The sequence below is a fragment of the Morone saxatilis genome, unplaced genomic scaffold, assembly GCF_004916995.1.
Source record: "Morone saxatilis isolate NCDOM2014 unplaced genomic scaffold, NCSU_SB_2.0 Contig12, whole genome shotgun sequence".
In the NCBI taxonomy this organism is placed as follows: domain Eukaryota; kingdom Metazoa; phylum Chordata; class Actinopteri; family Moronidae; genus Morone; species Morone saxatilis.
In genome coordinates, this window is record NW_023339674.1 from 6,331,754 (window position 1) to 6,342,185 (window position 10,432).

At 39.9% G+C, this 10,432-nt stretch overlaps 1 protein-coding gene across 1 annotated transcript in view; it reads left to right on the forward strand.

Moving 5' to 3' along the window:
- lrp8 (low density lipoprotein receptor-related protein 8, apolipoprotein e receptor) overlaps positions 1 to 10,432 on the forward strand; it is a 161,027-nt gene that overhangs the window by 107,391 nt on the left and 43,204 nt on the right. Inside the window, 3 exon segments of the mRNA XM_035654111.1 lie at positions 3,372 to 3,746; positions 6,940 to 7,062; positions 8,389 to 8,511. Of these exon segments, the coding sequence (XP_035510004.1) occupies positions 3,372 to 3,746; positions 6,940 to 7,062; positions 8,389 to 8,511 (621 nt within the window).

Consider the following 10,432-nt stretch of genomic DNA (forward strand, 5'->3'; position numbering starts at 1 on the left):
GTGTGTGTGTGTGTGTGCATAGTTGCTTGCTTTAGACTAGTCCATGCTGGGAAGAGAGTTCAATTGTCCTTCAGATCAAGGTCAATGAGCTGTGCCCTATCTCCCTGCTCCATCTATTAGCTGTCCAGTAGAGGGTCTGGGGATGGATGGATAGAAAGCTTTGACCCCAAGTTAAACACAATCACCCGCAGGTGGGGAAGGTTACTGTCAAGATGTAATCAGTTACAGATTACTGATTACCTATTTAAAATTGTAATTGGTGTAATAATCCATTGGATGGATGTGTTTAATTAACAATCAGGAGTCCAGCTCTGTAACACAATCTGATTCCTCTCAACTTTCTTACTTTGTTTGGGCTGAATATAGTTGGATTTGTGACACGTTTGGATTACAGTTTCAGAGTGTGTTGACTGTGATACTACCATATCTAATCTGTTACCTGTCACAACTGACCATCTATCCTCTCTGCCTTTATCTGCTATTAAATCTGCCTGCCTGGTGTTCTGGGGATGGGTTCGTTTTGGTGGGAAAGGACATTTCTTTTTTCAAATATATCAATGGATCTACCTACTCTGTGTGCTCCTCTGAGCACCTGTCTCCTCTCCAATCTTCCCTTTCTCTGTTTCTAAGGATTGGCTTTGGCCTGTGTTAACCGAGAGAGCGGCTTCACTGACTGATCGACCAAAGTGTTCTTGGTGTGTGTCAGCTTTGACAGGTGATAGGATCAAGGGGCTGAAGTAACACACAGCTGAAGTGGCTCTATGGTGTGTGTGGATTTAAAAAAATTCATCCTGGAAAACAGAAAACAGCAAGTTATATATGTTGATGTTTCATCATAATTTGGATGCAATACAGCAAATTCCACCATCTCCATGAATTCTGCAAAGTATGTATTTACATTGCAACCCTATCCCTAACCCTGATTCATAGGGGAATCTTCTGGATTGTCTAACGGGACGAAGGGGAATTCCTCTATTCCTTAACAGCTTTCAGAGGTTCTTGTAATGGCAGAAAACAGAAGTGAAAGGCTTTGAATATGTGATTTAGTGAACCCACAGAAAAAATAACATACAGAAACCAAGTGGGTTTGGTTAAGTGACATCCTCTTCTCTGAAACAGAAAGCAGCAGGGTTTATGGGAAATGCAATCATCATATTAAGAAATGCTTCACCAAAGAATTGTCTAACAATGGTCTCATTTGTTAATTAATTAGACAGTGCCAAAAATGCATAGTTTAACAATAATTTACATTGATTTACTCCCAGTAAAGGAACATGTTTAAAGTCATCAACGACCTGGTTTGGTTATATTAATGAATAATGCCAAGGATTAATCAGAAACTCTGATATGCCAAAAGTACCATGGATAGTGTTCACAACTATTGTGGAAAAAGCTGTTTTTTCCCACAGTATGACTTTTGTGTACCTATGTATATACTTTATATTTCTGTTATGTTTCCATATTAATCAAGTTTCTGTGTTCTTATATCAGTGTGACAGAAACAAAGGAAATGTGTATTGATCCACGGATAGGAAAAAAACCAAAAGCAGAAGAATAGATGCCATCCCAAACCTTCTTGTAACTCTTGTAGGATGTTGTGGAAGAGTAGGTTCAATGCAGCCTGTGTTCCTGTGAATTTCAAGCTAAGGTTGTTTTTTATCTATGAGACACAAATTCGATTAACTGCAAGCCACCTGCCTGTTCCTACATCGAAAATAAAGCTGTTATGAGCAAAGAAGTTTTTGTAACTCAGTATCCCAATGGACACCACACTAACTAGCTTCTTATCCTGGCCTTGCTGTTTGTTGCCAACACACCTGGCTGACCAAGCTTTCTGCTTTAATGAAGTCTTTAAAGCATACAAAACAATGGCGTTTAGTCTGACTGGCAACTCATAATCATCCTCTGGGATGAAGCAAAATATGTTTAGAATTTTCAGAAGCACTGTTTGCACAGAAAGTATTAAAATAATCACTTTATAACTTTGCTCAAGTATTTGTTTGCACAAACACCTTATGTGACCCCCAAACAACATAAGCTTCTGCCGGGATGCTGCTGATGTGGTTTATGTGCTCATGTTAATTAAATTACTTAGATCTGAGTGGGGATGATTAGCATGTAGCACTAATAGCTAGCAGGGAATCCAATAGCCTATTATCATAATGAGTCCCTTTGGCACACTGTGTGGGTAGGTAAAAGAGAGAGAGAGAGAGAGTGAAGCGGTTACGTTGGTCGCCCAGAGATGAGAGTTACATCAAAGAAAGGAGAAGTGATTTTTTTTTTTTTTGGTTTCTTTTTTCGAATTGATATGTCCAACCTTTCTGGAATTAGTTAATGTCACTTCTTGTATTTGGCAAAGAGGAAACAAGCAGTTTGCCAGTTAAACACAAACACAACAACAAACACGTACATACACCCTCACAGATTACTAGAAACTTTAAATATTATTCATCATAGTTTTTGTGATTTTTTTTATTTTTCCCAGCTTGCGATACTGTAGATGAAGAAATAAACACATGCGCAGACAATATAAACAGTCTCCACGGGTATTTCTGTAAAAACATTCCCACACACATACTTACTCACACAGATACTTGTGGAGGGGGTTTCTGCACTGCGACAGACACCTGCAGCTGTGCCCCCACTCTGCTCATTATACACCTGTTTTCACATACTGGACTTCTGCTGCACATATGCTCTCAACCTTGTGCTTAATATGGTTTGATGTCACGTTTATCTAGTGTGTTTCAATGTAAGAATGTTTGCATTTATTGATTTAAGGGTTTGTTTTTCTTGAATAATACATAATCTTTGCTTTTCCCATGAGGCAAGTTTATCTGTGTTTTCTTTTGGCTCTTTATCCCTTTTTATTTAAACAGTTACTGCTCCTCAGCACCATGCACAAGCACCCGTTTGACTTTAGATCAAACTCTTTCTTTTACTCTCACCAGATGCCTAAACCCCAAGAGCAAAGGAGAGAGATATGGAATTGCCCTGTGCTCATTAACTTTAGATTTTAGCACCAACACTGTCTTTCGTTCCATCTCTAGAGAAGAAGAGGAAGACATATCGCTGCATATATTCCCACTCCCCCTAGGAGTTTGAATATATGCAGTGATAAGTTAACTATATCCGACCTCTAACTCATATTTCCTCTCATCTAGTGCACTAATGTCTGCTTCCAAAAAGAGTTCAAGAGTTTTATTTGGCGGCTGACTTTAGCTTTTTATATTCATTTACAAAAGATCTCCTATAATGATAATGAGTAATAGTATATTATATACAATCAGTAAGGATAATAAAATGGAGTAAACATGTCTCTCAGAATGTTAACCTCCATTTTTCATCCACCTGTCCTTTTTGTCCTTTAGATGCCAAGGCTTGCCCCGCCAAAGATTTCCAGTGCCGTAACGGGAAGTGTGTGGCACCTATCTTTGTGTGTGATGCCGACGACGACTGTGGGGATGCCAGCGACGAGGAGAAGTGCACGGCTCCCACCTGCGGCCAGCACGAGTTCCGCTGCAATGACTCTGAGTGCATCCCCGCCCTGTGGAGTTGCGACGGCGACCCAGACTGCAAGGACAAGTCAGACGAGTCCATGGAGCGCTGCAGCCGGAGGACGGAGCCCCAGAAACCTCGCTGCCCAGTGGGCGAGTTCCAGTGTGGGAGCGGGGAGTGTGTCCACATGAACTGGAAGTGCGATGGAGATGCAGATTGCAAGGATAAATCAGATGAAGCAAACTGTTGTAAGTCAACTGTGCATATAATGTGTGTTTATGTGGATGGAGTGGCTGGATAAATGAGCGTGTAACTGAAGGAATAATGCTGCTGTTGTTTTAATCATAATCAAGAAAAGAGGCCAAAAGTATCCTACCAGCAAGAATTTTCTGTGTAACAACAGCAAGATATAGCATGCCATAAAAATTCAATGTTGTTTTTGTCCAAAGACTATTGAAAAAACCCATTAAAGAGTCTTACTATTCACATTTACTTTAATTAAAATGAACATAGCCAGTGTAGTTTATTCTGAAACAACATGGTGTTGTTTTAGAATAAACTAGTAACTAATAGGCAATTAATGGGTACCAGCAATAATGCATGATGTGTTGTGGAACAACGGCTGTGTGGCCCACCACTACTGAAAGAATATACTTCAAAGGATGACATACCGTGTGTTCTGAACAAAGACTACATGACAAATCTTGTTGTGCCGCCAGAAATGATTGAAGGACGATCAATGCTAACTTTATCATGATGATCCATGAGTGGGTTGCCATGCAACCATGTGATCTGTCGAAGCAGAAGGAGAACCTCTGAGTGTGTTTGACCATATGAGTTTTTTGCGTGAGTACGTCTGTGTGTCTGTGTGCATGTGTAGGAGGTGAAGGTCCTTCATCAAGCGAGACCCCCATCTGGTCGCCTCTTCACACACCCACACACCACTCTGGGAGATGACAGCAGCCTCGCAGATACAACATGATACCAGCACACAGCACTGCCACACACACACACGCTTTCACATGTCAACAGACACATGTATACATGGAGAACATACCTGTGCTTACACATACAACCACAGATATGCAGTATTTCCATGCACATATAAATCCTGGAGCTGAAATAGTCATACAATCATAGAGGGTTGATACAGTTCATAAAAGTCCCTCCAGTCTGACACGATCACTATAAAAGTGAATAACCAGACATTACACAGCACAAGCAGCTATTACAATGTATAGACCATCGCACATACTGTATAATAGTATTCCTCAAAACATTCCCATCTTCCTATTTATTGCTTTTATGCACTGCATGATGGGCTAGGTTTTAATGTGAATATCATATGACAAGATAAAGAACAATATGCAAGTGAGCATCACACTCATAGCATTAAGGCAAAATCTCTTGATCTATTCATGAAGGATAAGAGATGATTGTCTCTATAACGTGATTCATGGTTTTCTAGTTCTGTAGAACAATCTCAAATTAAATCAAATATATTAGTTGCTAATTTAAAAAATATTAGGCTGTTTTGGTCCTTAACTGTTTATTCTTACATTTTGTTAGATATGTGAGATTGATAGATGACTATTAAGTGGTTTCCTGAAATAATTCACCCTCTTAGGATTTTTATTCTTACTTGAGACTACCTTAAATATTTTTACCTTTTAGTTTTAGTTATAATAAGCTAATCAGGTTGCCAAATTATATGTTTTTAAAAGCTATACCAGTTTGCTAGCTAGCTTGCTAAAGTAAGATGTAATTAAAATTTCCAGGTCAATGTTTCAAGGTCTATGAATAAGTCTCTATTTGGGAATAATGCCATTAAAACATACACACAGTAGGTCTAAACAAAAACAAACCCAGTAGCATAATTGAATGATGATGACTTCTGACAGTGACAGCAAGTGAAGCGGTCTTGTCTGGTCTACATGTGCCAGTGGAATCATCTGTCTCAATAACCATGTTCACTATTTCACAGATATGATGTGACAGGAGATGTGTATACTATATGTATTTGATTGGGTCTGTGTGCATGCTCATCACACTGAATAAAAATGGGCGGTTGGAGGTTTGTGTCAAACAAGATGTAATAGTTTTAGATGTCTGTGTAATGTAAATGAGCTAGCAGAGCTCAGCTTAGGGAGGTGCAACATTTCAATGTAAATTAGAAATGTGAGAATCATTGCATATCTCCAGTTTGTTTTCTCCTCCCCCTCCTATTCCGTCAAGCTTTGCTCGTCCCCTGGTTATCTCCCATCTTATTTGAAACATCTGTCTCAATAATATTGCGTTATTTTACAGACATGCTGAGACAAGCCACTGTGAGAAGGGTGACAGGAGGTTAATGTAAATGAAAAATGGTCAAATTGTATCTGTAGTTGGTTCTCTGCTTTCCCACCTGCCAACTTTTCCGCAGATGGCAATCTGTTATTATAACTATTCATCCTGGGGATTTATCATAATTAGCTGAGCTCAGATCCCAATCATTTGGCTGAAAGAATCAGCACATTTTGTGATGGCACAGGATTATGTCTTCCACACTTTGCCTATTTTAGCATTAATATGTTATCTTTATTTTTAGTTTGAGCGTTAGAAGTCTGAGTCAGCTTCCCTGTGTGTTCATGTAAATGTGCACATGCCTTGCTGCATACATGTATTTGATGTATCTGTACAGTATGTGTCTGCTGACCAACAGGACCTGTAGATTTGTGGATGTGCACTCACTTGTTGTCCAGCCGTGTGTGTGGCTGTGTTTTATTCCATATTTCCCGATACACTGATTGTGTTCCACGCATTTTTGTTCCACGCATTTTTGTGGCCTCCACAGCCATTGATCATTTCTGCCTCCATTCCCTTGGCAGAGCCAGTCCAAAACACAACACATGAATAATTAAACAGCCAGTTAAAAAGACGAATGAGTTAAATAAACCTGCCCTCTGCTGTTAGAGCAAGCACAACAAGTTCCTATACACACTTGCACATACACACATACTCAATAGGTCACTGGATGTGGGTTTTCCTCAGACAGTGAATGAATACCTGCCTGGTTTTCATTTCCACTGGGGCTTTTTCTGTGCAGGTAAGAGTTGTGTATAACTGATTACTGTTGGATTGGAGTGCACTCCAAGTTGGTCTGATGAAGCAAAACCCATACTGTACACACACACACATATTAATAGATACAGTTGAGAAAGAGACATGCTGGGCTGAATGTTGTGTATATGTGTTGGTGTGTGTGTTGTCTTCAACTTTACAGTGACACATAAAATGAAAGAGTGAATGTTTAAAAGAAAGAGTGAGTGTTTTAGAGGTCTAAATGAATTTTTTTCTCCATCAATTTTGAAAATGTAGGTGTGTTATAAGCCTCTAGCTTTGTAGTCAGATAATTCTAATATTAATTCTAATGTATGTGTGTGTGTGGTTTGTGTCCCACAGCCCTGTTTACTTGTCGACCTGATGAGTTCCAGTGTGGCGATGGATCCTGTATCCATGGCACCAAACAGTGCAATAAAGTTCACGACTGTCCAGACTACAGTGATGAAGCTGGCTGTGTCAACGGTAAATGTCAGATGAATATATGCAGTTGCAACAAACCTGAATCATATTCCACATAGATAATCAGGAAGTCAAATGTTGTTTTTCCATCTGAATGTTAAATATTTGCCCCTAAGAAAATGACAATGTAATCTTCAGCTTCATGCATTTTTTTTGTCCATTGTCATATTTGATTCGCCCTAAAAACTATTTCCAATTACAACTTTAACACTATGAACAAGATTCACAGGGGATGTACTTGAAAGTAGCACAGATGGCTGTAGTTGGCTGCGCTAGTTGAATCAGCCCCATGAGAAACTGTTTAAAGAAGTTATTTTTTGCACTGCTAAAGCAACAAAGACAGAGAGGAATGGGAGTGTAAGAGCCCAAAATGTCAGTATTGAAATGTCAGTTTACATCTTCCTTAAATCTCCTTTTACATATACAATAAATTAATACAATGAAATGTGATTGTGGACAGCAAACAAGTTATAGTGATATTTTTACTCAACAACCAGTTTACATCCTGTGGTGCACAGAAAAGCTCAAGGTCATCATCAGACACTATGTCTGGCAGCAAACCTTATCTTGAAGGCAGTCTTTTGAAGTGCAACTGTGAATCTGAAATTGATTTTTTACTCTTTACAGTTTCCACGGATGGCACAGTACATAACATGTGTGCATGCACGTGCATGTACTGTACAGCTGTGCCTGTGTTTATTTCAGTGGCTGACATAAAACATTCTAACTGTGACACTTAAGTGGTGTATGTTTTAAATGATGTTTAAATTTGGTGATATTGCAATGATAAAAACACACCGTTTTTTATTATTTGTGAGAGCTGGCAGTTATTTCGAATTCTGGCACAGGGAGGTCAAATCACAAAAAACACCTGCAAATCACCTTCTAAAATGGTTTATGGAATTTCTTACCTATGGGCTTCTCAGGCTTCTCTGTGTATTGCTCTCAACAAGTTCTACCATTAAAAATAGCATATTTAACCTTACACCTATAACCCATCTCTATATACAAAGTAGGTAGCGATAACTAATTTGTTTGTTTATTAAGCACTGCCTGGCTGACTATATGCACAACCAATGGTTACAGTATTGCTGTACCTACCAAAACCTACCAAAAGCTTTTTAATACACAACCCCTCTGGACCTCCCTAAAAATGATCATATATTAGCAATTTCCTTTTTTTGTTGTGGAATAGCAATTTGGCTCAGGGTTTGTTTAAGACACTTGCTTAAGTCATTGAACATTACATGTTTCTAGCTGAACAGAGATGTAGTTAAGTAAGTAAAAACCTAATGTGTAACTTTATAGTGTGTTGTGTTTTCACCACAGTTACCAAGTGTGACGGGCCAAAAAAGTTCCGCTGCAAGAACGGGGAGTGTATTGACAGCGGCAAGGTGTGTGATAATGTGAAAGACTGCAAGGACTGGTCTGATGAACCCATGAAGGAGTGTGGTAAGATCATTTCTCTCTGTTTCTCTTCACGCACAAAAACACCTACATACCCAGATACTCATTAGTCCTTTCATCACCTCAGGCATATACATAGATGTACTGCTAGTGTAATAGCACTGATGCATTCACGCATACCCAGGCATCATGAACTGCTTCTAATGTGGGTGGTAACTCCTCTTAGTAAAAGGAGCTTCATTTGATCAAGGCATGGTAAATCCGGACATTTCTCAACTGCCTTGTTATGATCAAAGAACCAAGCGCCTCTGCCCTCTAGTGCGATCTTACCCAGGAAAACGTGACCTGACTACATTACCCATAAGTAACCACACAGATCATCCTGACACCATTGATAATTACCACTTATTGAGCTTCAGTGGCCAATCTCACATCACAAGCAATGCAGTCCAGCATCAAACAGGGGGCACATGAGAAAAAAACATACCTGTTAATAAAAATCTTTCAAGTAAATGTAGCTCATGTAACTGTAAGTACTGTAATTTGTGCTGTATGAGTGAAATGTTACTCAAGAACACGTACAAGCAGAAGACTCTGCACTCACAGTCTTGCTCTGAGTGGTCTCATGCCAGTCACATGGGTATAAGATGATATGTGAGTGTTCTGCCCTTTCAGCTTGCTCTTATCTTGAAGCAGATGGATATACACTGTAATGAGATTGCCCTGTACCCATATCATCAATGTTAAACATGATGTTCAGCATGTCTCAAGGCAAACCTGCACTTCCTCTTTGCTTTCAGCTTTAGCTGACAACTGCCATTATCTGCTACATTGAGAATGTTATAGTTCCTGAACCAAGGCCAAAGCAATGTAAAATGCATAAAAATTAAGTTACCGGTATATTTAGTAGGGCTGCCCTGTCCGTAGTCGTAGCATGTTTATTAATTTAACTATTTAAATGTGTAGAATTTAACAACTGCCTGTTAAATGATAACAAAAAAGCAGTAATGAATCTGAACATGTCAGAGCAACCAACAAATAGACTACTTAGTTCATTTATTTCAACGCAGGGTAACATCACACCCCTTAAACATGGAATAAATAACTTCCAACTTCACAAAAACAAATACTGGCAGACTTATCAATACGATGGATGATGTGTAAGCTTAACAGTTAAGCCTACTTACAAATCGCTACAAACTCACTCCTCTTCCTCCGCTTGATGGCTCTCCTGTCGTTGCCAAGCTCCTCCTCAACCCTTCAGACAGCAACCAGTTTGAAGAAGATTAGAGCAAACTCCCCAAATCTCTGCCTAACGTCCCTTCTCGTCAGCCAACTCGGCTGCGCTCAACGATCCATTTTCCCTGACACTCCCAGCCTCCATCCACCAACAAGTCCAACACCATACAGGGGAAGACCATGTCTTCGGCGTCTGAGGGACGTTGCTCCTTCCAGGTGCCTCAGGCGAAGCCACCGCGACCTGATTTCACCTCGCCATCTCTCCGACTGTCTCTCGGATCCAAACATATTAGAGACGGTTGCTCGCCTGAAGCGTTCAACCAACCGCCCTCGGCCCCCTTCCCAAGGGCGTTGGCAAGAAAGGCAGACCAGTCCTCTACCAGGGCGGTGGGATGGTCTATAATAACTTCAATGACCTCAGATCGCACATCTCAAGTTGCCGTTTTTCTCCACAATTGCTCCTTCTGCAGTGGAGCTCACACAAGATCGACTAGGTCCCCATAATCCAACTAAGCACAGCTTGTGTAAGTATCTGAATACACCAATCAATATCAATGCTCTCGCCACCGCCTTAAAGAATCCCCCAGATTGACAGTTTGTTAAAGAAGCATTTCACCCGTGGAAACATTAATCTTTATTGAAAGTGGGTTATATATGTAGTCGAAATGTAACATAAATTTTGAATTTGGTGCCTATTTGACCGAGAAAAGAGTGTTTGTAGTCTCAC